Source organism: Coffea eugenioides, chromosome 10 (genome assembly GCF_003713205.1).
Source record: "Coffea eugenioides isolate CCC68of chromosome 10, Ceug_1.0, whole genome shotgun sequence".
Taxonomy (NCBI): domain Eukaryota; kingdom Viridiplantae; phylum Streptophyta; class Magnoliopsida; order Gentianales; family Rubiaceae; genus Coffea; species Coffea eugenioides.
Window position 1 is genome coordinate 35,687,699 of NC_040044.1, and position 27,568 is coordinate 35,715,266.

General features: G+C 34.7%; 1 protein-coding gene, 1 long non-coding RNA gene and 1 pseudogene across 2 annotated transcripts; 2 read left to right on the plus strand and 1 right to left on the minus strand.

Moving 5' to 3' along the window:
- The first annotated feature begins 6,363 nt into the window (after positions 1 to 6,363).
- LOC113750170 lies at positions 6,364 to 7,084 on the plus strand. Its single transcript, XR_003464638.1, has 3 exons — positions 6,364 to 6,781; positions 6,863 to 6,949; positions 7,039 to 7,084. It is a non-coding gene; the product is annotated as an uncharacterized LOC113750170 (long non-coding RNA).
- Positions 7,085 to 9,159: 2,075 nt separating this feature from the next.
- Positions 9,160 to 14,337, minus strand: LOC113750764 (metal transporter Nramp1-like). The gene is made up of 12 exons (XM_027294705.1): positions 14,209 to 14,337; positions 14,043 to 14,121; positions 13,871 to 13,911; positions 13,683 to 13,761; positions 13,485 to 13,589; positions 12,649 to 12,758; positions 11,255 to 11,436; positions 11,069 to 11,138; positions 10,714 to 10,887; positions 10,091 to 10,153; positions 9,862 to 9,957; positions 9,160 to 9,489 (listed from the first exon to the last, which is right to left on the minus strand). Exons 1-12 carry the CDS (start codon positions 14,335 to 14,337, stop codon positions 9,160 to 9,162), a joined length of 1,458 nt encoding a protein of 485 aa, XP_027150506.1.
- A 2,932-nt stretch (positions 14,338 to 17,269) lies between these two features.
- On the plus strand, positions 17,270 to 20,191 carry LOC113749981 (annotated as a pseudogene).
- The last annotated feature ends 7,377 nt before the right edge of the window (positions 20,192 to 27,568 follow it).

The following is a 27,568-nucleotide window of genomic DNA, read 5'->3' on the forward strand; positions in this document are numbered from 1 at the left end:
TGCTAGCTCAGGAGTTAATATCGGGTATTGGAAAAAAGAAGAGAGGTGGTAATGTGGTAATGAAGCTAGACATGTCTAAGGCATATGATCGAGTGGCATGGGATCATATTATTGGTGTTCTGAGGAGATTTGGCTTCGGGGAAAGATTCATTGATCTTGTTTGGAGATTGATATCTAATGTCTGGTTTTCGGTAATTATAAATGGGTCATCATATGGTTTCTTTAAGTCTTCGAATGGACTTCGTCAGGGTGACCCTTTATCGCCTGCTTTATTCATTATAGGGGCTGAGGTTTTATCTAGATGTTTAAATAACCTCGTCATGCAATCGGGTTTTGTGGGTTTTAAAATTCCAGACGCATGCCCCTCTATAACACATTTGGCTTTTGCGGACGATGTCCTTATATTTGCAAATGGATCTGCACAATCTTTAAAGACAATCATGCAGGTGATACAGCTGTATCAAAAGTGTTCGGGGCAGATGATAAATGTGCAAAAAAGCTGTTATTTGGTTCATCCATCAATGTCACCGGCGAGACGAAGGGTTATTGAACGTATCACTGGTTTTACCTGGCATTCTTTTCCAATACGTTATCTAGGATTCCCACTTTATTTCGGAAGATGTAAATCATCATATTTTGGGGAAGTGTGCCAGTCTATTCTAGGGAGGATTATGTCATGGAAGTCAAGGATGCTATCATTTGGAGGCAAGATAGTTCTAATCAAACATGTATTAGCATCGATGCCAGTGCATCTGCTATCAGCTGCAATTATCCCGGCACAGGTATTTAAAACTATAGAAAATGCCTTCTCGAATTTCCTATGGAGATCATCAACCGACGATACCAAGTTTCACTGGATACGTTGGTCTCAAATGTGCTATCCATTAGATGAAGGAGGAGTCGGATTTCGAAGGTTAAAGGATATCTATTCAGCTTTTTCATTCAAGTTATGGTGGAACTTCAGAAAGGGATCGTCCTTATGGGCTAAGTTTATCAAAGCAAAATATTGTCGACGACTACACCCCTGTCAGGTAGAAATCAAAACATTGGCTTCCGCACTCTGGAGAAGGATGGTCAATGTGAGTCGACAAGTGGAACTTTCTATGTTATGGGTTGCTAAAGATGGAGCATGTCATTTTTGGTATGACAATTGGTTGGGATGTGGTGCGCTGTTCTTACGAGCTACAGTAGTCCCAAACTTGTCGTTTGGCAATTTCATAACTAATGGGCAATGGGATGCGAATCGGTTATATCAGTATCTGCCACATGAAATGGTTCACTCCATTTTGAACCACCCACTTCCGGAAGAGAGCGGCGAGGCTGAAATAATATGGACGCCCACAAATTCTGGAAATTTCACTGTATCTTCAGCTTTTCGGGAAATTAGGCAAGCCCGAAACACATCAATGGTTTTTGATAGCATCTGGCATCCTCGTCTTCCTTTGAAGACCTCATTCTTCATGTTGCGATTGTTGCTGGGTAGGTTGCCGATACCAGATAGGTTACGAAATTTTGGTTTTCATTTACCCTCAAAGTGTTATTGCTGCCAATCGGCATCTGAAGAGTCAACCGAGCATTTATTCTCCAATGGAAATATAGCATTAACAGTTTGGAATTATTTTGGGGCTTCATGTGGACTCCAAGTATCAGGGTCACATTTGAGATCTCGAATAGTGGGTTGGTGGTTGAAATCATATGATTCTGAAATAAGACGGTTTATTGGACGACTTCTTCCTACGGTAGTATGTTGGCAAATTTGGAAGGCAAGAAATAAAGCAATGTTTGAAGATGTCCGTATGCGTTCGAATGTCATTTGTCAAGCCGTTTTCTCGGAAATCCAATCCATTGTCGAAATACATTTCAAAAAAGTGGGACGAGTACAGTCATTTAATCATTTGTATGATTGGCCGAACCCATCAGATGTTGGGATCGCATACAAACTTATTCGATGGGAAACCAAGGAATCTAGTAGGTTCACACTTAATACAGACGGATGTTCTAAGGGTAATCCAGGAGTGGGTGGAGGCGGTGGAGTTCTCCGGGATTCAAATGGCCTACCTTTGCTTGGTTTTTCGGCATATTTTGGGGAAACTACATGTCTTCGAGCAGAGGCTCGTGCCCTCCTTATTGGTCTCCAAACATGTGCACAGAGGTGCTTTCGGAATATCTATGTGCAATCGGATTCTTTGGTATTAATTGGAATTCTTCAGCATCGCATTCAATGTCCCTGGCACATCCGACGAATTATCAGGCAGATTTGGCAGTTTATGGAAGATCCGGATCGTTTTTCACATTGTTACAGGGAAGCGAACAAGGTGGCTGATGTGTTATCCAATGTGGGTGTATCTCATCCAGACCAGCAAATCAAGATATACGAGACATTTAATATGTTTCCAACAATGGCTCGTGGAGCAATTCGCCTTGATAGGCTAGGAATGCCTTCAATTCGGAAAATTAGTTCTATGTAATTTTTTTTATAAAAAAAAAATAAAATAAAATAAAATAAAAAAGATAGTTTTTTTTATAAAGATATATACGCTCCAAGTTGAGGGGAAATATTAAGAAAATATAAGTACTCTTATAGATAAAAAATTAGTAAGGGTATTCTTATAAATAGTTTGTTAGGTTTGTACTATTATAAATAGTTTAATTGGTCACTCTAATTTTTAAATTTTTTAAATTTTAAAAAAATTTAAACTAATTTTTAGATTATCTTTTAGAGTACTTTTTAAAAATTTTAGTGGTATTTGAAAAACTAGGTTTTGAAAAACACTCCAAAAAATAGGGGATCCAAACATTTAAACATTTTTTTCAAAAACTAATAAAACAAGACAGAGAGAGTACATTATTTCTTTAACAACTTGCACATAGAATTTGCCTTGCTATAATTCCATGGCGCGGATCCGATCCTTAATACTAGGCCGTGTAGTGGGAAAGGATTGGAAGGCATGACTTTGCATCTTCACAAGTCATCACGATTCGTCATATTCATGCTGCCCATCTCAGTAGTGCTTTGATCGTAACTGGTTGAAACTTGATGGATTGGAATATTTATTGCCTTTTTTTTTTTCTCTCTTTTTCATATCAATTCAATTTGGATTCTACTGCAACCATGCAGCATGTCTTGTTGGACTATTAGGTTGAGATTTCGATTGACCTGTTCATAATTTTTGGATTTTAGTAATATCACAGAAACTATAATTTTAAAAATTATAGATGTATATAAAATTATTTCAATCGTCTTTTTGGATGAAACAATGTAAATGGGGTATGAATTACTGTTCAAAAACTATAAAAATATTTTTTTTTTGTCGTAGGTAATTTTTTTTTTATCCTTATGTGCACGTTCAAGCATATATATGCACACATATATTTATATAAATATGCACATTTGGTTGTACACTTATACTCACTTGGGTACATATTACTATTTGTTAAGTTGCACTTTTCTATTCAACAGAGTAAAAGTTGTTATGAGGGTAATTTATTCATTCAACAATTAATTATTAGTTAATTTAATTCACGAATAGTAATCCATATAGTTTTTATAAATTTTTTTTTAAAAAAAATTTACACCCCACTCATAAAAAGAATTAATGCTCATCACCACGTGTTGAAACTTGAACCTCTTGGCTTCAAAACAATAGAGACATATTGACCCAAACTGTACATCCAAGTCGCAACTTGATAAGGTCGCCAGAGAATCCACTCGGCTAACTTTGACCTTTCCTTAGGGATCCAACAAGGAATCTTGTTGGAATTGTAGGGTTGAAAATTCTTTTCTTGATAACAACTTTACATTGTTTTCTCCAAAATGTTTTAGGAACGCTAGAATTTTCTCTCTTTTTTTTTTTTTTTTTTCTGTGCTATAGCTTTTCTCCAAGAAATTCTTTTTAGTCTTCATTAGTTTCTAAATAGGTTTTGAAAAATTGCACCACGGGTCAATAGGTTTTTACAAAATCTGATTTCGCCTATATGGCTGTTGATGTGCAGTGACTCGTATGGTAAATTTTCTGCCTATTCAAACTCAACAAGTAGACAAAATGGTTCGTTTTAAAAATTCTAAGAGTTTAGTGTGTCAAGTTTGACAAAAAAAAAAAAAAAAGATATTGGGAGAGATGAGATTCGCAAAATTATAAGTGAGCCGCCCAAACCGGACCCTTTCTTGATAATTAAATTATGGTACTTTTTTGTTAATTAAGCAAATATTTTTTATTTGTGCATTAAGTTGATTTTTTTTTTTCGTCTGTGTGAGTGTTTTTAAGTTGATTTAAGTGAACTCAACAAGGCTGGACAAAAATGTCGAACTTATTCAAGTCAAGTTCAAGTTCCTTTATCACTACCACGAGTCAAGTTCATCTTTTAGGTTTTCTATTCGTTCGACCTCGAGTAGAACTGGCAATGAGGAGAGAGGCCTGCAAAGTTGAGCTTGGGAACGATTTGGTTCAGTTATTATACTTTTTACATTACTTTTTTTTTTAGTGTAAGCGGAAGGATTTGAACCCGAAATCTCTTACTTACACTCCCTTCCCCTATTTTTTACATTACTTAATATACAATTACATTACATTATTGCGAGATAAAAGTGGTATAAATAAATAAAATATTTGACATATACAATATCATGATGTATTTATACACATAAAATTGAAAAATGTATAACGACAAGATGAAATCACGCAAAATACAATTGTATTGAGTCCATATCCATGACAATTATCGAGTTTTGAGCTCAAGTGTAGTGCAATGATCGAGTTTTGAACTCAAGTATAGTGCTACTTGATTTCATTTGGATTTGAATGCATCTCTAGTCTCCAAGTGGAAAAATAAAAAGTCGTCCCCGGTTCTATATCCTGCTAAGCTCCTGGATTTGGTTCCTCGATGAATTGAAACCAAAAGTTTGTCAGGTGCACGAGTGAATTGGCATTAGTTCTAGACTCCTACCGATCAACCATATAAAGACCACAAAGTGTTTGGGCTTAATTCGTGGGCTCAGGTTTTGGAACTCAAAATGAGTTCTTATTGGGCTACACCTTCTTTTCAAATAACGAAGTGGGCTGCTCATTCTTCGATTAAAGAAATTCAAGAACTTCGAAACTCATTTTCAAGAGTTAGCAAACTAGCTCATCCTCAAGTCCGACATTAACATTTTAATATTTAATTATTTAAGAAAATAATTAAACATATTTTCTTCAATTAATCAAGAAAAAAATATATAATTATTTTCTTAACTATTTAAATGTCAAAATTTATATCAACATTAGTATTTTGTGTATCTCTTGATTGAGAAGATATCAAGACAATTAACAGTCGATGCCAAAGTACATGTGAGATTTGAAAGAGCATCCATTTGCAAATTTGCGATCAAAACAACTTGTCAATTTGCAAAGGGCACTTGGCAGTCACTAATATGGCAAATTGCCGCATCTTCTATCTGTAATTTTGCTCTCATAATTGCACATGGATGTTGTCAATTCTCCAACATTCATTACTGTTTAATTAATTAACTTCAGCTATAGGTGTCAAATTTTAGGAATGAGTAAGTGCTGCCATTATCCTTCCTACGTAAAAATGTGAGGGGAATGCATGATTTCTTTGATATAATGGATGTTTACCAAAAAATATTCGGGTATGACTTGGTTTCCTTTGGTTTCCCCAGAATAACATTTTTCAATGGCTCTGAATCCCCTTTGTTACATTAAAATATCTTTGGAATTGCATAAAGGGAGGTATGACTTGATACATGTTGTAATACTGCAGGTTTACAAGCCAACCTTGTTCTGCTGCAAGGGAAAAGCAGAGGAAAAGGACAGTGGCAGGTGAATATCCAAACCAGTGCTGCTGCCTGCCTAATGTTGATCAACTTTTTTAAGTTTAACTTCCAAGTGCACTTGGGTTGGTTAAATTTTAAAGTTTGATCTCCAACCACTACTCCTAGGTTGGTTTTATTTACTCAATACGTTCGTTTTTGGCAATGCACTACATATTATATTATTTGACCAAAGAGGTGCTAGTAAACTTACAAATACAACAATTTTGACTGAATTTTTACAACCTTTTTATGAAATGACATTACTGTTTTCTGGGTCATATTATCCTACTGCAAATTTGTATTTTCTCAAGGTGTGGAGAATAGAATTGTTGATTCGAAAAAATCTTCATAGTTCTGATGATTTTATACATGGTATGGCTGAGTTTATGAATGCGAAGTTTAAAAAGTATTGGGACTGCTACAGTGTCATTCTATCTTTGGCTTTCATTTTGGATCCGAGGTATAAATTACGCTACTTGCAATTTTGTTTTGAAAAGCTTGATCCTTTGACTGCTGAGGAAAAGGTTAAAAATTTTAAAGACAAGTTAGAAGCATTGTTTGAGGTATATTTACAAGGCCAGTCTCTTGCTTGTTTAGAATCCCAAGATAGGATTGCTAATGCTGAAAATGATGGTGAAATAAGGGATGAGTTAGATTTGGAGTTTGATTCCTATAATAGCCAACATGAGGCATCTATTTCCAAGTCCCAATTAGGTATTTACTTGGAGGAGAAATTACTTCCAAGAGATAAGAAATTTAATATTCTTGATTTTTGGAAAGGAAATATGCTGAGATGTCCTGAACTTTCCTTATTAGCAAGAGACATTTTGAGCATTCCCATTACAACGGTTGCATCTGAATCTGCATTCAGTCATGGAGGTCGAATCCTTGGAAAGTTTCGAAATGCACTTTTGCCAAGCAATGTTGAAGCATTGCTATGTTCTCGAGACTGGATTTATGGTGGCGAAGGTAATATTAATTTGAAATTTTAAATGTCAAATATGTTTATTTTCTTTTCTATTAATTTTGGTTCTTTTTAAATAATGGCAGGTTATGATGCTTCTGAGGTAGAAGAGGACGCAGAAATGAGTGTTGATGTCCAAAGATTGGTGGCTAAACTTGGTAGTGGAGTATAAGGTACAACATGACAGTTTGTAATCTCAGAAGTTTATATTGCATGTTCTCAAAAGTTTTCTTTGTCAACCTCTTTACTCTTTTTGCTCTAGGAATCCAAATCTTTGGTGGATACCAAAGTGAATGGCAACAATCCGTCTTTTCCATATTGGTTGAGAAGATGTCTATTCTATAGTACCATTGCTCTGTTTCTCCCACTGTTATGTGGATTTTTATCTTTTGCAAGCCTTGGTGAATGGAAAGATCACTTCTTGATGGATAGCGTCTTGATGACAGAGGCTTGATTTTGGACTGATGACTTCTACACGCAGACTAGTTGCACGGTGTAGTAATGCTTGTTGTATGTATTTATGTGCTATGATAGAAGGTTTTGAAGTTCATTTTGTTCTTATCAAAATGTATGTCTTTGTGAAGTAATTGTTGTTATTTAAAACGTGTAGAAGATATTAAAGTTATTTAAAAAAATAAAAAATGAATTAAAGGAAAAAAATATGTAGAAAATAGATTTGGGTTTGGGCGGGATCAATCTAAACCCATCCCAAAGTGATCCCGCCCAAGTTAATCCCAAAACATATGGGCAAGGTTGGGCCCAAACCCATATGACTCGGTTCCATATTAAGCCCAAGCAAATCCCGCCCATCCCGCCCATTTTGCCATCTCTAAAAACAAGGTTCTGTCTATCTGTTGTATGTGCTGGCATGTTCTTGATGCTTTTGCTGCCACTAATGCACCTTTCAGTGAAATGGATGAGATTATTTAGTTTATCAACAAAAAAATTACTTATTCCTAATGTGAACTGGTAAAAAAAAAGTTTTTCTTACTTTGCATGCATATCATTTGTGAAGTACTCTACACCAATATAACACTTAAGCATGGTTTGCCGTCACGGGTCATAGTCGCAGCCGCGATTGTTTCACATCCGTCTCAACATATCGATTGGATATCGGATGATACACACATTATAGCATATAAAGTTTTCAAAAAATCTGAAAAAATTACTAAAAATAAAAAATACCATAAAAGGCATAATCTGAAAAAAAAAATCTGAGTTGACTCTAAATTGACTCGGATATTTTGACTGATTCCATGCATTACGGATTTAAATCGACCAGTATCAGCCAAATCAAAGTGAGTCGCCGCGAATATAAAATTATTCACGATTCAGGGATCGGAATCGTACCAATCCCCTCCGTTCTGATTATGGCTTAGTATTGGATTCTGCCGAGATAGCTAACCATGCACTTTAAGTGTCCAAGCAGAAGTACTCTACACACATCATACCTGTGTTTTCAAACTCGGACCGGACCGGCCGGTCCGACCGGTTGAACCGGGAACCGGTCAAGTGTCCGGTCCGAGTTGATCATCAAAACCGGAAGATTCAAAACCCGGTCAACTCTGGTCAAAACCCGGGTTTGACCGGGTTTGACCGGTACAGAACCGGAAAAACCGGTCCAACAGGAGCTTTTGTAAAAAAAGTTCAAACTTTTTTAATATTATATTTTGGCCCCCTAAATTGTGAAAACTTATTAATATACCTCAAATATTTCATACTTTATAAATATTATCCTAAAATTTGATGTTATTTTTCAATTAAATCCATAATTTTAATTCTAAACTTGCTAATGTTTATTAAATAATATAAATTGTTACTTGATTGTTCTAATTTCTTTGTATTTTCTTGTTAAATATATTTGAAACATCAAATATATATGAATATATCTTTATTAATATCAATATATTATTAGATATTTTATATACAATAATTTAATTTTTAAATAATTTTTATTTATGACGTCATCCGGTTCGACCCCTATCGACCCCCGGTCGAACCCATTGACCCCTGACCCCTGACCTCGGCCGAGTCGATATCCGGTCCGGTTCTGAAAACATAGCATCATACACGTATCATTTGTGAAGCACTCTACACAAATATAACACTTAAATGTCCTAGGAGAACGTGATTGAATCAATAATAGATTTTTTTTGAACTTTTGGACAAGAAAATTTACATATTTACAAGATAATGTGCGTCAGCACATAGTCCTAACGGCTAATGCTTATAATAACATTCTTGATAACATTACTCTTTGAGATTACTAAGAGAAAAACTTCTTTCTCTTGCCCAAGATTTTTGTATGATGCCATTGCTAATTTGCTACATAAAGATAACTACCGCCCTGACCAAAGTTCAGTTAAAATTAAGTGGGTAAAATTTATTCAGGAAGTGGAATGTCTACTAACTCCTTCTTATATGGAATATGATCTCCATGATCTCGATTAAGACTTCCATCCTCCATATGAATTTGAGCATTTGGATCATACTTTTCCGGTTCTTTGAACGTGTCAATCGTGTCTTTTCGAAACATAAGATAGAATACAGCAACAATGTAGACTGCCATCAAGGGAAATACCAGGATTCCGATGAACACATTGCCTACTTTTGATAAACTGTTATGAATTAGCCATCCAACAAAGTCTGTGCTGAGGTAGTATATATTGATGGCAATGATTCCTAGCCCCAAAATCCAGGAAATCACGATTATCTGCATCAAACATTGAAATTTTAGTCAAATCAATTGTTGGTCAAAATATGCATATATCAATGGATTATATAAACGTCTTTTCCCATTAGGAATATGAATGTGACTTGGGACTACGTGTAAGATTATTCTATTTGGTACACGACCAGAAATAGGTCTAGTATCACTTTTTTCCACGAGAAGTTCATGAAAGTTTATGCAATTCAAAGTGTCCTATTTACTTCTAATTTGTATGTACTTAATTTATACCTTTCAAGTACTGCATTAAAAATATAAAAACAAAACATACATCTATACCATCAATTTTCTAGATACAATTATTTTGTCAACAATTAGTTGTTTCACTATAAAGAGTCAAAAAGTGCAAATGCTCACATAAATGGAGTTCTTGTAAGGGCCCATCTTTGTGGTACTGCTGCTAAACTTAAGAAGAGGGATGAGGGCAAATGGTAGTTCAAAAGAAAGGATCATCTGCACAGGCGAAAGAGGATAAATGATCAGGTCAATTAGAGAGCAAATGGTAGTTCAAAAGAAAGTTCTGTTAAGTTGGTTTTTTTTTTTTATTAAAATAAAATAAATTTATAGTACATTAGAGAGTACAAACTGAAGCTATTATAATGAGCCATCCAGCCCCGGAAGATCCACCAATTATTGAAACAATTGGTAATTTTGTTTAACCAGGGAGAGCCTATGCAGCTAGGATTTCAAGAGTAAAATGGGTAAGTTAACTATTCTTGACTTTTTTCGATTATGATTCTTGATTCTTGATATACAATTTGAGCTTAGCAATTCTGACAGAATATCAAATAAGCTGCTTTAAAATAGAGGGTTAGAAATATTTTAACTTTAGAAACTTTTCTATCTTGTCAAAATTGTGGGAATAACCTAAAATGAAATATGAAATTATCCCTTAAAAAATGATATTTTTAATAAATGTCCTTTTTAAAGTAAATCTTTTGCATGCATAAAATTAACCTTTTCCTCCTAAGCTCCACATCCCAAATTGGACATGGGGCTCTGTATCATAATTTTTATTGTTTAAAAGTTTGCCTTGTGGAAAAGTTAAGATGGAAAGCAGTTAAAATAAAACAGTGACAAGGATTCCATTGCTTTACAAGCCATCAATCAGACAACTTTTCAGCAATTATGACAAAGACAAAGGATTAGTCAGCATAATTTGCTTAACACAATTTCCCCCAAAAAAAAAAAAATACAATTCTAATTTACCTTCAGAAGGAAAGAGGCAGAGTTAAGAGTAAGATCATTGCAACTCTCAATTCTTTCTCGTGAAAGGTTCTCTCCTGAGCAAACGGCTCCGGATACAGATATAACTGCAACATTGATTAAAAAGGCCACAAACAATGCAAATCCACTTTCTATGAGAAAGAATCGACATGCATCCTGCAAATTGAAGCACAAAACAAGTAAAATCAATCACTATATATGCTAAATATTTGTTATTCTCATTTGATTGATTGTTATTCTTTCCCATTCTTAATTTTTGCATTTTTTAATTTTTTTTTACCCTTTTTTTTCTCACTTTAATTTTGTTGATGTGCATAATGATCTTAAATTTCCGTACATTGATGCCCCGCTCTGATTTTGGTATTTTTCGAGAAAGCACGAGAGCTGAATGCAGGAAGAGGTTATGCCTGTCAACATTTGAAATTTTAGGATTAATAATGATAAAGAAAATAATTTTGCAAACAATTGGAGCTTGATCTCCTGTTGAATATTTGATGGATGTTAAGGACGTGTTTGGACTCACGGCATTACGAGTGCCCCTAATAAAGCAATGGCATCGCCTGTGGCACTATTACCATTGAGCTTCGGAACAAACATGCCCTTAAGCACATCTCTTGCTGGAGGCTTTACATAACTTAATTCTCCAAGAAAACATGCAGCCATGACGAATACTAGAACTGAAACCACCAATTCAAGCTTCCTCACCTATTTTTCCACCAAGCATAATGAACTTGGTTAATTAATCAGGGTACACAAAGACAAAAAATTAAGAAACTCTTTTATGTCCATAGTCATTAACTGGGGCAATTCGAATTTGCACACAAATAATCCATCAGGAACGTATCAATTTGGATTCTTAACTTCTACTTAGACTGCTTAAATTTTTGTTCATTGGTCAAAAACATAAACCACTAAACAAAGAAAAACATCTATGTTTCAAAGCTTCTAAGGTAAAAAATTAGTGGAATGTTTCAAGCATCTATGTTTCATTTCATATGATTTGCATATGATTGAAAGTTTTTGACTCTCCTATGAGCTTCTTTTTGCATGCTAAAACGTCACATTTAACTTATATATGTATCTCGTATGCCTTCTTTATATATATATATATATATATATATATATATATGTATATGTATATGTATATGTATATATAAACTTGATTATAATTGCCTTCTATTAAATAAAAAGGTAAAAGAATGTGGATTCATAGGAGTCCAAGTATAGAATACAAAACAAGAAGAAAAAGCAAATCATCTTAATTAATGAAGAAAAAAAAAGGTCTTATTCAACATTCGTGTTCTTCAAATGGCAATCTCAAGAAGTGAAATGTTAGTAATTTTATATCAATCATCTTATCTTTAAATGTCTGTTCAGGGAACAAGATTATTTTTTGACTTACTAAACAAGCAATCCAATATGATTAAATCTTGCAGGGTATCATGGATGCATGAAAGCCGGCTCATTCATTTTATATGCTTGTTACACCCCTTGCATATGGTAAGACTGGTAAATTAATATCTCAACTACAGATATTTAGAATTCATATAAAAAAAAAAAGACTGAAAATCACAATACAGCTAAACTACAAATATGAGAATCCCAAAAATTAAAGAGATGGACCATTATTTAGTTTGTATCTGCTGTATAAGTTATATGCGGCTTAGAGTAGGATTTTCTGGACGTTTATTACTACCAATTATTGGAGATGTTATATACCAACTGGATTTTCTCTTATCCAAAAGCTAGCCAAGAAGAGTCAATCAGGGTGGTTCAAAATATTTGGTAGGTCCTCTTGTATACCCAAGAAAGGACCAATTTGCGGGAACATGCAAGGACAAAATTTTGACCATGAGAGTTTGATAGATGCAACTAAAAGAAAGAGACAACATGAATAGATAGGATCAATTGACTTACTCCATATTTTTGCAGGCCGAGAAGTAAGAGAGTGCTCATCCCAGTACAAAGAACTCCAACCCACACTGGGATGTGGAACAATATGTTAAGTGCAAATGCTGTCCCAATGACTATTCAAAGATAAAATAGTTAAACACTCTTATAATCTGTAATGCTTGTTCATCACTTATATTTGTCAGCATGGACGGACACAGAATAAATATTTAAGAGTCAACTTCATTCACATACAGTTTGAAATTAATGTAAAATGATATAAAATTTTCATTAGGCCAAAACCTAGGCTCGACTTATTTCGTTTCTATTGAAAAGAATATACGTGTGATAGACAGATGATTTGTATAAGGTACTAAAAATTTTCAAAATAAAATACAGACTTTACCAAAAACTTCCCATCCAAATAAAGCCAAAAATTTTCTTTAGTATGTAATTTTCCTTCATCACCTATATATTGGAACCGGTTGTTCGGCCAGCAGGGAGAAGTGGAAACTGTAATTAACGTACAAAATATTTGATTTTGTAACTTTAAATTCATCAGCATGGACGGACCCAGAAAATTTAGTTTGAGAAGTGAATTTCATAATATAAAGTTTTTCTGTGGCTTGGCTTTTATTATTTTTATGGAAGAGAATGTACATGTCACACAAAAATGATTAAAAACGTGTAAAAAAAATTTCAAAACTGAAAAAAAAATGTTTGTTAAAAAACTTGCCATCCAAATAGAGCCAAAAATTTATAGTACCGGGATCCACACTGATCAGTGTAGATTAACTGCCATGCAAGCAGTCAAATATATATAAATTTTTTCAGTAATATATAATATCTAAAGTATCAACTACCTTCAGGAATATCAGCAGCTATGACAGCAACCTCTGCTAGCAACCACAGGGAGTATGTCACATATTTAGGATATTCAGCCTTGCACAACTCTGATAAATGTTTTCCTGCACAACCCAAAAAGAAAATTCTAAGTTTTTTTTTTTGGTTAAAAAATAGTATTTCCAAATATACTGGTATGAATATATACTTTGTCTTACCAGTGGTTACACCAAGGTTTGCGGCCAAAGATTGTGTAATTAGAGCAAAGATTAATCCAATGAAGATGATCCACAATAGCTGCATTTACACGACATATTTTTTTTTATGTCATTTACACAAGTGTTACTTTTTGCACATATTTCTGAAATTAAATTTCCGAGCTAAGATTGGAAACATCTTTGCTTGCCTCATATCCATGGTTTGCTCCAGCTTGCAAGTCAGTTTCCACTGTACAAAGAGACCACAGAGTTTAGATGAAATTTCTAACTTTGTCTACAGGCACAGTGACGTGAGAACCGAACCCTTTTCTAAAGCACAAAATTGCATATAAGAGAAGGGGAGTGGGGAGGGTCGCTTACAATTTCCGGGGTCGACATATGCCATTGAAACAAGAAAACCAGGTCCAATGAAGAACAAGAATTTTCTCCATCCAGGTTTCTATACGACAGATCAAGAAAGAAATTCATGTATTAGATTTAGACTTTCAAAAACCCTGATTTAAAACTTAAAACAGGTCTAATTTACCTCCTCTTGAGGGTCATGATCAAGATCAAAATGTTTGCTTTCATTAATGGAGGGTGAACTTTCATGTATTGCAACTACTCTTTTGCTGCCTCCAATATTTTCTTGAGTTTGCAGCTCCAAGGTGTCCATTTAACTTCCTTTCTTTACAAATCGGAGTAGTAGTTTGTTTGAAGTGTTGTTTATGACTTGTGGAGGCCTTTATTTATAGTGTCTAAACAAGAGGGGTTTGAGCATTCTTCTTGCATGAGAGAAGTAAGAAAATTTCATTAAAGAAAAGGGTACGTGCAAGGTATCATTCTTGCATCGTGTTGCGTTGACACTAGTCGCACGGAAGGCCGGTAAAATGGATATTCGTGTAATTTGCTAGAGTTGATATACTTCCTCTGTGCCATAATTCGAATCGTCTTTGTAAAACTAACTTTTTAAGGGAACATGTAATCATTATATTTAAATGAATTGCATTTGAGTGATTTTACAATGTTTTCCTGATATTCAACATTTAAAAGTATGAGGAATGCATTGGTAGGTAGGACAAGCTATTTTTTTTAAATGGCAAAGTTGAAAAATTAATAAAATATTATGTTAAGTTTTAGAGAATGACTCCTTATTTTGAAACATTTAAAAAGTGAAAACATAATAGTATTAATAATGAAAAGGAGGGAGTATTTGTTATAGTACTGCAGGATACAGAATTACAATAAATTGTTATATATGAACATATAAGATATTCAACTTATGTACGCTAATGTTTACTCCAATAAATTAAAATGGAAAAATCGTTCAAACGTCCCTCACATTTTGCAAAATGATTTTTTTCGTCCCTCACTTTTAAAAGTGTACTTTTACATTCCTTACAAATTCACATTGGTCAAATTTGGTTCTTATCTAGATTTCCAACTAGTTTTTGATTGAAATCCACCACGTGCCTTGCACCTGATCATTTTTTAAGGGCAAAATTATCAAATCAAAATTTACATAATTCGATTCATAGTCCCTCACATTTCACAAAATGAATTTTTCATCCTTTATATTTTACAAAATAAATTTTTTCATCCTTCATTGATCATGTGCACAAATAACTTTTTTTTTCAAACTCATGTATATATCTATTTGATTTCACCTGAATAAAATGAATAGCATATAATATATCTCTATTTGATTTCGTCTGAACGTACTGTTCAGGTAAAATTAAATAGATATATACGGGGGTTTAAAAAATTATTAGTTTTTCAATCATGTTCATATCCTTTTGCTCAAAAATTGAAAATAAAAAAGATATTTAATTCTAAACATTATCAAGTGTTTACATTGAATTAGATTTGGACAGAAAAAATAAACAAAAGAAAAGTATGACAAAAAGAAGTAAGTGATTAACACTTTCAAATTTTAAGACAATTACAAGGCAAGAAATCAACTGTTGGTCTTAAAGGTAGCGAGTAAAAATTTCAGATTTAAACTACAATTTGTTAGCATGACTATAAAATTCAAATTAGGACCGATTACTTAGATGACCTTATTACGCAACTCAATAAATAATTATTACCAAAAGAGAAAGGCTACAAATATTGAATAGATTCACATGGTAAAATTGTTAGATTTAAACTCACGTATATATCTATTGAATAGCATATATACAATTACAATAGTCTATTTAAGTGAAATCAAATAGAGATGTATTACATGTTATTCGTACTGTTTAGGTGAAATCAAATAGATATATACATGAATTTAAAAAAAAAAAAAAAACTATTTGTACACATGATCAACAAGGAATGAAAAATTTTATTTTGTGAAATGTGAGAGACTAAAAATTTCATTTTGTGAAATGTGAGGGACGAAACAATTCATTTTGTGAAATATAAAGGACTATAGATCGAATTATGTAAATTTTAATTTGATAATTTTGCCCCTAAAAAATGATCATATGCAAGGCACGTACTGAATTCCGGCAAAAAACTAATCAGAAACCTAGATAGAGACCATATTTGACCAATATGAATTTGTAAGGAACGTAAAAATATATTTTTAAAAGTAAGAGATAAAAAAAGTCATTTCATAAAATGTGAGGGACGTTTTGAATGATTTTTCCAATTAAAATTGTGCATTGTACTCTAAATACAACAAGTGTATTGTATCGGATCAGTCCACAGTTATACTGGCCGCACTCCTTGTTACTTGGCTACGTTTCAATTCGATATATTGTGGGGATGTCATGAGTGAGAAATGCTTGTTGCCATTCATTAAAATCCATTGGAAAGCCGGAAAGAAAATTGGCTTAGCCTATTTAATTGGTATGTAAATAATATAAGACACAATTTGTCTGTTTTAGCTCATAGCTAATAAACCATAGGTGGCAAAATAACGGAAATTAACACCAAAAAAAAAATGAAAAAGAAAGAAAGAATGGACAACCGGTTAAATATCTTTGGATAAGAACTAAAGAGGTAAATTTGAAGAAGTTTCCCCTATCGAATCCCCAACTTTTCATATATTAAGCTGGCTGTCTATATATAGAGTAGGACCGCACTACAACAAAAATGGTCTTTCCTGACATATCTATAAGGACACTTGCTGGTTTGTGTCATTATAAAACTTCTATCATGACACTAATTATCAACTCAATAATATATACTCTAATTTTTTTTATTTTATTTGATATAAAAATAATAATGTACCTTTAGACTCCCTATTATGACACTTACGAAAATGTGAGATACACCAAAAAAAATTAAAACACAAAACGACGTCGTTGGATTTTGGCGGAAGATTCCTTTGCCAAAACACTTAGTGAAATCTCAAAACTTCATTTTGCCTCCCAGTGAAATTTTGCTTCTTCTTTATCTCTCGCACAAAGTCTCTCTCTCGGCAAACTGTCTCTCAAAACTCTTGGCCAAAATTTTGCTTTCCCACAAAGTTTTTCCTATTGAATCTCTCCGCAATCAAACTACCCTTGCTTTCCCATTGAAGGGATGTAATTCCATGATAAATTTTTGCCCTAAATTGATTTCTCTCGGTTGCCTAAATTTTTGCCCTCTGCCTCTGTCGGACACTTTCCTCTCCTCTGCTCCCTACCTCTGCCGTCCCGTCGCCCCTACTCTTTCCCTCTCATCATCAGGTTTAGGTTCGTCAAAACCAGAAAATGGAACAACATGACATTGAAAAGGACGAGTTCGAATTCTCCAAAAACAACGAAGCCCTAATTTTTGGTCCCGCTTCTCAAATCTCGCGGTTTCGCTATGTCGTCGACATCGGCTGCTGCAGCTTCTTCTTCATCCTCAACGGCGTCGTCTCAATTCACCTACACTACCGGCACGTACTTTCCGACTCCGTTTCACCTACAACAGCCGCAAACCATGTGGCTGCTGCCCCTGCCGCTTCAATTCTGCAATTTCCTGCTCTTCCTCCTGCGGTTCCCCACGTTTATCCTGCTCCCGCTACAGTTCCTACCGTGTACTCCCTCCCTCAGTATCAATAGGTACGAACTTTTCTATATCCAATCATTAAGCCACGTTGTTTTTTTATATGAATTTTGGATGGAATACTTTTGGAGAGATTTAGGGCAGTGATTTCGGCTCTTTTTCCTCTTCCCCTGACATTTGAATTCCCTTGTCAACAGCTATGATGAGAAACAATTGATCTTTTTAATTATTGGTAGGAGTCGAGATATGTATACCATTGTTGTCTATGTGAGTGGAGGAACCGGGAAGTCCAATTTTTCTGTAAAATACCCGGTCTGTTCATTTATATATATGGCTTAATTCATTTAGGAAGAACTTCCTAAATTGATTTAGGAAGTTGAATTTAGGCATTAGAAGAACTTTAGGTTAATGTTTTTCTTCTAAAATTATTGACCTTCTTTATTGTTGAGGTGTGATTATTTACTTAAGTTGATATGATAGTGGTGGAGATTTTAGTTTTTAGAAAAGAGGGAGGGGGGGGCAATGTAGAAGGTGAAGGGGATTTCACAAATTTTAGGGTGCAAAGGTGGGCCAAATAAAATATTGGGGAAACTTGTCGCGTGGTACCTGATATTATTGTGGAAGTTTGGTGACCCAGGGGTTTTGTATGTGTGGGCAAGAGTTCTTTTTTTTGGGGGGGGGGGGGTTTATATTTGCATCTTAATTTAGGTATAAGTATAGTTTGAGGAAGAGGAATAATGGCAATATTTAAAGTTAAACCAGTCAGTTCTTAATATCTGAAGTTTTGGTGGACAGGCCCAGCAATTATTTCAGAGGATGCACAAACAATAACACCTGAAGCGCTAGAGAGTGTGAAAGCTGCGCTTGCAAGTAGTGAGATTGAGCACAAGGCCGAGACTAAGAAGAAAGCAGTACCTCGTAAGGCAGCAGGGCAGGCATGGGAGGATCCTACACTTGCAGATTGGCCAGAGAGTGAGTTTCATGTACTCTACTCCTTGTGTGGTTGCATTCATCATTTTTTATGACAATTTTAGCCTGTCTTAATTCCTTCACTGATCTTGTTTTTGCTAGTATTAATGCCTTCAGTATTACTGTTTGTGTTGTGCAGATGATTCTCGTTTGTTCTGTGGTGATCTTGGTAATGAGGTGAATGATGATGTTCTATCCAAAGCATTTTCAAGATTTCCATCTTTTAACATGGCCAGGGTGAGTTATTTGAACTCGTCCACTTTTTATATGTCTCAACCTTCTCTTGTTCGAATTATCGAAACTTTAATTTGTCTCCTTGTCGTGGTTGCCTTTGGTGAGGTTCTGACCTGATTTTGCATGATCCCTTAATCTGATTTCGAAGAAGTGCTTTGATCTGATGTACGAGTTTAAAACTTTGAACTTGGACAACATCTATGGTTATGTTTGTGTGAAATAAGATTAAATTTTGCTAGCATATGATTCTTTAGCTTAAGGGATGCTTGGTATCGAACACTGTTCTGGCTGATCATACTGGTGCTTCTACCATCATTTTTATAAAAGAGAGAAATTTAAGAATCTCTCATGCCTCTGAGCTCTTGAATCTGTGCACTTTTGTGTCTGCATCCACACTCGTCCCTTTTGTCGTGACAAATGCCCCTTGTAGTTAGTCAAACATAATATATATTATCTGATGTTTAAAGGAGAATGATTAATCTGCTTAGTCATACTGTCTTTTGTTCAGTGCATTACTTGACAGTGTTGGTACTGTGATCACTACTGTATGTAATGTTGCCTGGACGACGAGCTTTAGTTTCAGCTTGTTGACAATGTTGGCTGTTCAGGCACCAGTTAGTGATTGGGAGTACAATGCTACGCTCCCCAAAACTGCTTCAATGATTGATTTGGCTTCAAAAATAATGATGACTTGTTTAGCACTGACTTAAGTGAGGACCAGCTGAGGCAGAGACTTGGACACATGTCCCACACACCTTGTCAAGTAGGAAATTGCAGTACATAGTTATGTCCAATATCTATAATTTTTTCCATCGCATTTGATAGACCAAAGGCTATATTTCTAGCATGACATGATTTCTAGTAGGTTGAATTGCTTGAACGCAAACTATTTCCTGGGGTGTTATTATATTATTATTGTTGCAATTTTTTTCCTATCATTTTCCAATCTCAAATGCTCAAGAATTGGAAAAAAAATTTCTGTTTCCCCAGATCACTGTATACACTTTTCTTCATCCCTTCAATTTCTCGGCTGTTTTCTCTTCTTCTGAAGGATTGGCACTAACCTCTACTAAAGCATAGCCGGACTGCTCCACCTAGAGATGGCTGAAGGAAGTGGAAATGAGGAGACAACTCTTGAGCATACATCAACATGGGCAGTGGTAGTTGTTTGTTTCATCTTGATGAGCCCAAACAATGTACTATATATATACTATACCTCTCGCGGATCGTTGCTAATATTGTACAATTACGTTACCTGACTTTTAGCATTTCTTTCAACTTGTTAGGGATGAGAGTCTTTTTGTTTGTGCACAAGAAAGTCTTTCAAGTTATTGTAAATGAGAATCTTTCGGTACTTTATTGGGATTTTAGTACTTGCTTTGAGCACTTGTTTGCGATTTTAGTACTTGCTATGTTTGTACTTGTTATCGACTTTTAATTCAATGAATTATATTTGAGTATCGACTTCTTCTTTTAAATTGCTATATGCATTCTGCTCTTTGAGATAATTTTACAAGTCCCTTGGGATTCTGGTTGATGGAATGTACAGCAGGGAGGACTAATTGCAGGTTGCTTCCATATAAAAAAAAACAGGGAAAAAACTCCTGGCAATTAAAAGTGTCAGCATAGCTTAACTTCGAAAAACACTAATGACAAATGGGCATGTCATCCAAAGTAGTGTAAATTCACATGGCTACGTGTCCTTAAAGTCATATATTAAGACAACTAAAGATGCCTTCATAAATTGGATATACTACTGATCCGCTACTGATGTTCGAGTGCTATACGGACACTTTCAATTATCACAAAAAAAAGTTTTTGTTGGCAGAGGGAATGCTATAGCAGCATGGTTTTCCTGACACGTTTGAATGTTGCTAAAGATTTGAGGCTATCCCCACATTGGAAGGGACAACACTCACCCTAGGTGTGAGGATAGATAAAATGTCAGGTTAGATTGTCTATACTGACACTTTTAAATGCCGCTAAAGGCCATTTTTGTTGTAGTGCCGTTAGTATCTCAGAATGAGAATGAGGAATTTAAAAGGCACAATATATACTATTGTCGAGTGTAATAATTAACTATGTTCACCAGTTTCAGCTGGATAGCGTAGAGTTCATGATAATTAGGGTTAGAACAGTTTTCTTTGTTAAAAAAGGAGTAGAATTGAAGTAGGAAGGGCCAAGAGGAATTAGAATTTAGGATTACTAATTTCTGAGATCTCAACGTACACTGGGGTTAGAATAGTTGTTACAGCATTTGGAAATGAAATGCACTTTAGTATATTTCATATAGATGTTGCAAGGAATGCACTTTTAATTGCACATTCCAGATCGAACACTAACTATTGGGAATGCTACGTCGAAAATTTCAATCATACAGCTTTTCTAGTTGTTTAAAACAGTTAAATATAAAGACAAGCAATTGTCCGCTACAGAATATTTAGAGATATGATGAAAAAGTCAATGCATATGGATGAAAATTTCACACATTTGGACAAAATATATACGAGTGTGTACCAAGTAACATGATTTATTGAATCGGATGAAAACAACCCAACTAATCTAAGTCCGTCACTTGGTTGCTTTTCAAGTGAAAGCTGAAAAGAAAATTAGCTAAGTCCAGTTGTTTGGTAGGAAAATAATCCAAGTCTTTATGTCTTTTTCGTCTAATAGTTGACAAGCCAAATGTGAGAAAAGAAGGGATGAGTAACACCGAAGATTAAAAAGGAATGGATAACTTGTGTAAGAACTAAACAGGTAATATTGTGGAAAAACTTGTTTTTCAATCACCAAGTTTTCACATGATGCTGGCTCTCCATCTGAAAACTTGATATTTTGTGGAAGACAGAGCCCTTAACAAAAACATCAAGCACAAATCATCGAAGACAGAACTGAAAATGCAAGAGCTGAACAAATTGGGAAGTTAGAAAGATAAAAGTACAATCCTCGAGTGTAATGATTAACCATGTTTGCCGTTTTCAGCTGGTTAGGTTAGTTCTGGTGAGACTAGCTAGATCCCTAACAACTAGGGAGGATCGAGTAGTTGTTACAACCTCTGAAAATGAACTGCATTTTTTTTCTGCATTTCATAAATGTTGCATGGAACGCACGTTCTAACCATTAGCAATAATATTTGTTGGAAATCTTCAATCATACAACCTTGTTTTAGCTGCCCTGTTCAAATCTTGTTCATGACGTAGAATAATAGACATACTTGATTAGACATGTGCATTATTATGGCTTAGAGTCAAATTAAATTTGCAATAATGGAGATAGACACCGTGGCATGCAATAATTAAAGAAAAGAATCTAATGATTATATCCTTTAGAGTACGTGTTACCGAAATCATCATTAAACTGTTTAAAATGGCACGACACAGAAGTTTGTCATTAAATTTTTTTTATTTTATCAAAAAAAGTCACGTTTTTTTTTATCATCACCATGTTATTTATCTTATTTTACTCTATTCAAATCCAAAAGAGAGGCATAATTGGGTCTAGGGGTGAAATCGAGCCGAGTCGAGCTCGAGTAGTAGCCTACTCGAGCTCGAACTCGACAACATCCACCAGGAATCGAGCTCGAGCAATGAAGATCGAGATTGACTCGAGACAAGCACGAGTAAGATCGTACTCGACTCGATCGAGCTTGAATGCATATCGAGCTCGAGCTCAAGTCGAGTACTCGAACTTGACATGCATCCGATCGAAGCAACAACAGCAACAACAACAACATCAGCCCTACTTCCCCTCTTTCTCTCTTTTTCTTCTTCTTTCTTTTCTTTCTTCTTCCTTTTCTTTCTTTTTCTCCTTCTTCTTCCTTCTTTTCTCCTTGTCCGCCGCCGCCACTTTGCACCCCGCCAGATCGCCGCACGCCGCACTGCGCCCATCGCGCCTGTTGCCCAGCCGCGCCTCGCCACCAGCAGCTCCTTCTCACGCAACCCCTGCGCGACTCAACCGCAGTCGCCCCCTTGCGAGCAGCCTACCCCTTGCGCTCCAGTTCACCTCCAGGCAGATCGAGCAGCAACTCAGCCGCAGCAGTCCAGCAAACAGCTGCGCACGGTGGCGCAGTCATCCACCAGCGCGCGACGCCCTCTCCTCCACGGCGTGCGCCAGCAGCGCGCAAGACTCAAGAGCTTCCTCTAAGTCAAGACTCAAGAGCTCAGAAACCATTACAAGTATTGCAGCAGCAGCAGCCCCCAATTTTTTTTGAGTTGTGACAATTGAGATTTGAAAAAGATGAGCCAAAGACTGAGATTGGGATTTGAGAGGTAAGCTGAACTCTGAAGACTGAAGAGGAACGAAAAGGCGAATGAAGGACAGAGTTTGCAATGCATTTCATCGTTTTTAGTTTACGAGCCAAAATTACTTATTCACCCTTCATTATTATTACAACATAACTGGTTAAGCCCGTAAATATTCCAACTAACAAACCTAAAAGAGTAAATTGATATATAAAATATACAAATAGGCCACCAAGCTCGAGCTACTCGACGAGTTTAAAATTTCTTGCCATTAATTACTCGAACTCGACTCGTTTTACTGTAGCAAGTAGCTCGAAATCGCCTCGAGCTCGAATTTGCTCGAGCTCGATTCGAGTAGCTAACCAAGTTACTCGCGAGCTCGATTCAAGCTACTCGAATTCTCTGCACCCCTAATTGGGTATATGAAATACCGATGGGACTGAATGAACCACGTAGGTCACTCAAATTGAGAAAACCAATCATTCGTACCATCCTGTCAATTTTAGCCAGTACGCACGTGCACGAAAAGTTCTACTGGGACAAAATGTCAACGGGGGAAGTCAAGCCAGCTCAAATGGGTTTGACACTGTACTTCGGGTCTTTGTCAGCGGCAATTCTGGAACTTCATAGATCACGTCATCTCCGGGTCCTTCCGTTTCCAATTACCGGCATCACTTGCCTCTATTTCTGTCCATTCCATCGCCCATCGATTCTTCGGAAGAGTCGGCCTTCATTGTACTGCTAACTAACTGTCCCTTTTATTTTTTACAGTTGTCTTTGACTATTCCTTCCCTTTCTTATTCATTTTTTCCCAATTATTTTCTAATTATTTGTTCCTAACCGGACATTTTTAACCACAAAAGTTTCTTGTATTTGACTTATTTAAACAAAAGGCAATAAAAGAAACGTTATTTTCTCGTATTCTTATCTTAGAGCATATAAACGGGTTCACTGCAATGTTTGAAATTCGAACAAGTAATTGAACCGATAAAATGGTCGGATCAACGTTTAATCGGTTTAACCAGTTCAACCCAATTCATTGATTTTTTTAATTTATTTTTATTTTTAAAAATAAAAATAATAGATAAGCAGAAAATATGTAAAATCAACACAAAAATCCTAAATAAGTAGAACCAGTGTTTTAAGAATTGGCAAATTTTTTTCCCATGGATATATACACAAAATTTAGGAGAGAACCAAACCGATATCATGGCTGGTTCTTAAAACACTGGTTCATTGAGAAGTTTTTTTTTAACAACTATCTATGGAATATTGTGTACATCTCCACCCACCATTAAAGTAGGGGTGGAGGATCTTGGACTAGACTCCTCTCTACTACATTGGCGAGAAAATTTTTTATTACATTCCAATAAAAATAATTTAAAATTTATTTTTGAAAATTAATACCGTTTATAATATATTTCGTTACTTGTGTTAGTTATACATAAATTTTTTTACGAAATTGACCAAAATTTGCCATCTAATTAGTCAATGCAAATTTTGTCGCAATTTTGATCTATTTTTCAATGTTCAAATATTTCGTGTAAATTAAATGTCAAACGATTCTCAAAAAAATTATGGCCCTGTTTGGCAAGTGAGTTTTTTAAATGTTTGTCTAAAATTTTACTGTAACTTACTGTAGAAGTTTTTAAAAAAAAATTTGAAGTGTGCAAATTTTTGAATATTTTGAAGTGTATAGTTTAAAAATTTTGAGAAGTTTTTTGAAATTACTGTAACTATAAAGTTTTTAAAAAACTTGTAGCAGACAAACTTGGCAAAAAACTTGCCTGCCAAACAAGGCCATGTTTTAGTATGCTGGTCTAGAGATCAAAAGAAAAAGTAAGTACACAATTTTATAATTTTATAGCATTATATAAATATAAATATAAATAAATGAAGAGACCAATAGAGAGCATCACAACCCGAGTGTCTCCAACACTGAAGAGAGTTGAGCGTTACTCAGTTTAGAAAGTAACTAGTGATGGACGTTGTCTGTTTCGTACTCTGGTATCAGCAAATTCTCTTGCACTCCATTAGTTGAACTAGTACTCTCCCTTCCCCCTTGTGCCCCCATTGTCATTTTTGGACATTTTTTATCCTCTGATGCTAACTCTAACAACTTTTCTTCGTTGATAAGTGATCAACTGCTCATCTGCTCGATACTTCATTTTTGGGTTAATTCTTTTTTCTATGATTTTGGATCACGTAAAAGGAATGACGTTCAACAAAAATACAGCACTTAGCCCCCGTGATGAGAAAGAAAATGCTGGTGGGTCCGAATTGATGTTGGGATTGGGAAGAACTCAGATGTTAAACCCAAATTGCTGCTTCAATTCAGCACAGGGCCATCCTTCACAAGTGGCATAAACAGAAAGAATCCAGTTTTCTTTTTCTTTTTTTTTGGATTTTTTATTGTACAAGTGGATTTTTTTGTCCCGGTAGAATTTTTTGTCTGAGTTAGAAAGATCGTTCTGCCGGTTGGTTTGGCGATTGAAATTAACAAAATGATTCGAATGGTTCGCTTTTTCAATTTGAGTGAACTTTTTTGCCCAAAAAAAAAGGTGTTCAATGACTAACCCATGCCATTTAGAGATGGCAAGGGTCGGATAAAACTCGATACCGATACCTGTAAGTATTGGATCTGATAGTTAATTCAATTAGACTATCAAAAAGTAATCCCTTAAGGTTTGTATTGATAAAGGATTACCGATGCATAATCTCATAGTATTTGGTAAGAGAATTCTAAAAACTCGATATCCGATACCTAAAACCTGGTACCTTCTGTGTGTGTATATATGTATGTATATGTATGTATGTTGAAAAATTGATATCTTTACAGAACTTACTTATTCTCTTTAATGTATATTCAATTGGCACACATGTTTGTCTTGTAGACTACTATCTATCATGTTTAATACACAATTCCTTATTAGAAAATGTGGGATAATTGTTTGAATTTTCTTTTGAAAGATTGTTAAATTTAGCCTTCATAAAATGTTAAATTTCTCTATGGCTTTACCCAAATTTAATATTCAACACAATGTGTTGATTTAACATAATGTTTATTGATTTTAGATTGAAAAAATCAATTTCTTTTTTTTTTTTGAATTATTCAGATTAGCAAGTAAAGGTTACTTGATGGGTAATCCAAACCCAAAACAAGAGGGTTTAGTAATGAAGTTAAAACCCATATGGTTATCCAATAGGGTTTGCTAAAAGATTTACATATGCAGGTTAGGGTTTGATAAAATGAATTTTTGAGGGTACCGGACTAACTACTATCTATAATGCTATTTTAAATAGTTTTGTGACCATTTTGACCATTTACTCTATACTCTACCATCTATACAACATAATTAAATTTCCTAGTTTAACTCACCCAAAGTGAAAATGAAAAAAAATAAATACTCCAAACTTTGTACGAGGAACTTTCTTGAAATTTCAAGAACCACATTAAGTTAAGTGTTTGAGTTTGAAAATTAGAAACCTAAATTATAGTTTTTGAGATTCTAATTAATCGTTAAGCACACAAACTGTACTGACTCCTTGAGCCCAAGTCTATATATAAATTTTGTGTATCTAATTAAATCTCATATCTTGTTTTTCTATTTTTATCGAAGCTACCTTTGTCTAAGGAGTGTCTAATGTGGCACTTATTAGCAAATCCAATCTACACTTTACTTAATATTTACATGTACGCACTGACTATTGTTGCCTTGTAGCATCTAGACACATTCCCAGGTTGATTTCACTTTACCAAAAAAATTAACACGCGCCTCTTAGCTACTAACCTTTGGACCATAAGGCACTGATCCATTGAACCATGCCTGAAAGAAAAGAAGAAGTTGAATATTACAGCATTGATAAAGTAACATAGATTTCCTAAAAGTAAAAAATAAGAAACTCTGAAGATAATGAATTTGTAATGGCTTTGGGTTTATTTATATAAGAATGGTTGGCCAAATAAATCAAGACTAAAGGTTTCTATTTATTTATTGATAGGGTGTAAAATATAATGCATTTATATGTCTAAGTTACTAGTTAACTATGTTATTTGAACTTTATTTTGAATAGAAACTACTTAATTTTATTTTATATTATTTTAAGGATTAATCTTTTATACACTGACAGTGTATGTACTTCCACTATTAGATACATGACACATAATTCAAATTTAAATTTAAAACTCAAATTTTGTATATGAGTTGTATATCTAACCGTGAGAGTGTATACACCGTCAGTGTATATAAGATTTATTCTTATTCTAATAGGTGAAAAGTTCAATTGGAAAGAAAATGAACTAAAAACATGGCTCGAAAAACCAATGGAAGGGAAAAAAAGTCAAGACAAAGAGATTCGGTAACATTGACATGTTTTAGTATTTTAGTGATAACTTGAGCTACATAAATTGAATTGAGATAATTCTTAATTCTTTTTTCTATGATTTTGTATCACGTAAAAGGAATGACGTTCAACAAAGATACATCACTTAGCCTA

Excerpts from the sequence above, each read along its gene's own strand:
- LOC113750764 (XM_027294705.1), bottom strand. The coding sequence starts at position 14,337 with ATGGACACCTTGGAGCTGCAAACTCAAGAAAATATTGGAGGCAGCAAA. Across the intron at positions 12,759-13,484 it reads AGCTGCTGATATTCCTGAAG|TCATTGGGACAGCATTTGCA; the intron begins GTAGTTGATACT and ends ATCTTTGAATAG. Across the intron at positions 10,154-10,713 it reads CTGCCTCTTTCCTTCTGAAG|TTACCAATTGTTTCAATAAT; the intron begins GTAAATTAGAAT and ends GGTTAAACAAAA.